Below are 2,360 nucleotides of genomic sequence, written 5' to 3' on the forward strand. Positions count from 1 at the left end.
TTTTTTAGAGAAGATTGTTTTACAAAATTCCATATATGACATAAAGAAATTTTTCAATCTTAAAGATGAAATGTCGTTCAATTTTAAAATAGGTGTGCATATTTTTTAATTAATTCTTGAGTTTGGGACTATATCTATTATCTAATAGAATTTTTTTTCGCTTTCTTTATTTAGCTTTGCAAGATCTTAAGGACTTAAGAGCAATATTAGCGGAATTTCAAAAATGAAATTAGTCCCTTTAGATTTAGGATTGTCATTTAAGTTTTAACAGAGACAATTTTTATTAATAGTGTACTTTGCAATGACTATCAACAAGAGTTAGGGTTAAGTATTATCACCATGTAGGGCTTTACTTGTCAAAATTAATATTCAGCTATGGACAACTTTACACTGCTTTGTCAAGAGTTAAAAATTGCAATGACCTGAAGGTCCTAATTCTAAACGAAGATGGAAATCCAAAATCATCAACAATAAATGTCGTGTTCAAAGAAATTTTTAATAATATTTAAGTAAAAAATAATATTTTTATTCTAAAAACATCTTAAGATTTATATTTTTATACAAATATTTGCTGTAGATATAACTAATTTATTTATAATTCTACTTTCATACTTGAAATAAAATATGTAATAAAAAGTACATCATATGACAATTATTTTTCTCATAAAGTTAGTAAAATACTAGATTGTCAATAAAATTTTATTAGCTTTTTATATAAAACTAGTGTATGAACCCGTGCTCAGCACGGAAAAATTTATAAAAATAAAAAAATATATAATTAGATATTTAAAAAAAACATAATAATTATTATTTTAAAAAATTTATAAAATTATGATCAAAATAAAAGTTTAACTTAAAAATAGTGAGTAATAATTATTTTACACTTTTTTTAAGTAAAATAATTATACATTGATAAGAATTTAAAATAAAATTAAAATATTTACATTAGAATTCTATTTTTTCAAAGACTTCTCTATAAATAATATTAATGGTTGAATTTGCAGACATTCCTACGTGATTCATAAGTAAACTTTTAAACCTCTCTTACTCTTAACTCCGTAAAGTGTCACATATAGTTGGTCATGTGTAAAAACTGGTTTGGGCAAGTACAATCCAACATGAGATAAAGTTTGTCCCTGAGATTTATTAATTATCATGGCAAACGATACTATTATGGAAACTGTCTTCGTTGGAATCTAACTGGGACGGTTTTATTTGTTGGTACTATATTCATTCTTGGAATCAAAGCAATATGACCAACATTGTTACCCGTTAAGACTTCACATTCTATGATATGATTTCCGAGCTTCCTAACTTGTAGCCTTGTACCATTACAAAAACCACTGGATTGGTCAATATTCCTCAGTAACATCACCGGAATACCAACCTTGAGTATTAATTTATGTGGAGGTAAATCAGAGCAATTTATGCTATTCAGTAATTCAGGACCATAGAGATCTAGTTGGCTCTCCATATTCCCTTCATTCATACAAATCGAATCTGAATTGAGATATAATTTTTCCCCTCCAGGAATGATAGCCATTAGATGGTTGTTGACCTCTTCAACAATGTCCAGCGTGGGAGCCAGTATAGTTCTTGCTTTGAAAAATACTTTGAGGACATTATCCAAAATATTTGGATAAGAAAAATGAACCAACTCATCAAATGCCTAGTCCGAAGAAGGAATAACAATATCTCCTGGAAGACATATCTCAGATTCACCATCCATATTGTTACTTATTAGACCATCACCAGCTTTCAACAACCACTCACCAAATTGCTTTGTCTCATCTTGATCTGAAGCAGTCGTCCCTACAGAGAGTCTCACATTTTTTGTTAGTTTGAGAACCTAACAAAACTTCCAAAGGCAAGACGAATTCACGGTTGAATGAACGATATCTTGTCTTGATCCTCGTAGAATGACAGGAAGAAATTGTCTAAAGTCTCCACCTAGTACAACCACTTTTCCTCCAAAGGACAAATCTTTGTTATATGTTAGAGAAAATCTCATGATATCACCCAAGTATTTATCAAACGCTTCATAGCAATACCTACTAACCATTCGAGTCTCATCCCAAATTATAAGTTTGGCTTTCAACAGTAGCATTGTTTAAGGGGAACCAGGTTTGATGTTACATACAAAATCCTCAGTTATATTCAGCGGTATTTTGAAACTTGAGTGTGTCATTCTTCCATTGGAAAGAAGTAAAGATGCAATACCACTTGAAGCAATGTTTAACACAATATCATCCCTTGAGCAAATCTCAGCAGACATAAGGTTCTAGAGAAATATTTTTCCAGTCCTCCCATGACCATACACAAAGAAAAAATTCATTCATCACAATATATAGCTGTAACAA

General features: G+C 30.0%; 1 protein-coding gene across 1 annotated transcript; it reads right to left on the reverse strand.

Annotated features, from left to right (window-relative positions):
• Positions 1 to 1,171: 1,171 nt before the first annotated feature.
• LOC148562169 (uncharacterized) lies at positions 1,172 to 1,543 on the reverse strand. The gene has a single exon (XM_088490824.1). It carries the CDS (start codon positions 1,541 to 1,543, stop codon positions 1,172 to 1,174), a length of 372 nt encoding a protein of 123 aa, XP_088346950.1.
• Between the last annotated feature and the right edge of the window lie 817 nt (positions 1,544 to 2,360).

The sequence above is a fragment of the Arachis ipaensis genome, chromosome B6, assembly GCF_059453495.1.
Source record: "Arachis ipaensis isolate K30076 ecotype BB chromosome B6, ASM5945349v1, whole genome shotgun sequence".
Taxonomy (NCBI): Eukaryota; Viridiplantae; Streptophyta; class Magnoliopsida; order Fabales; family Fabaceae; genus Arachis; species Arachis ipaensis.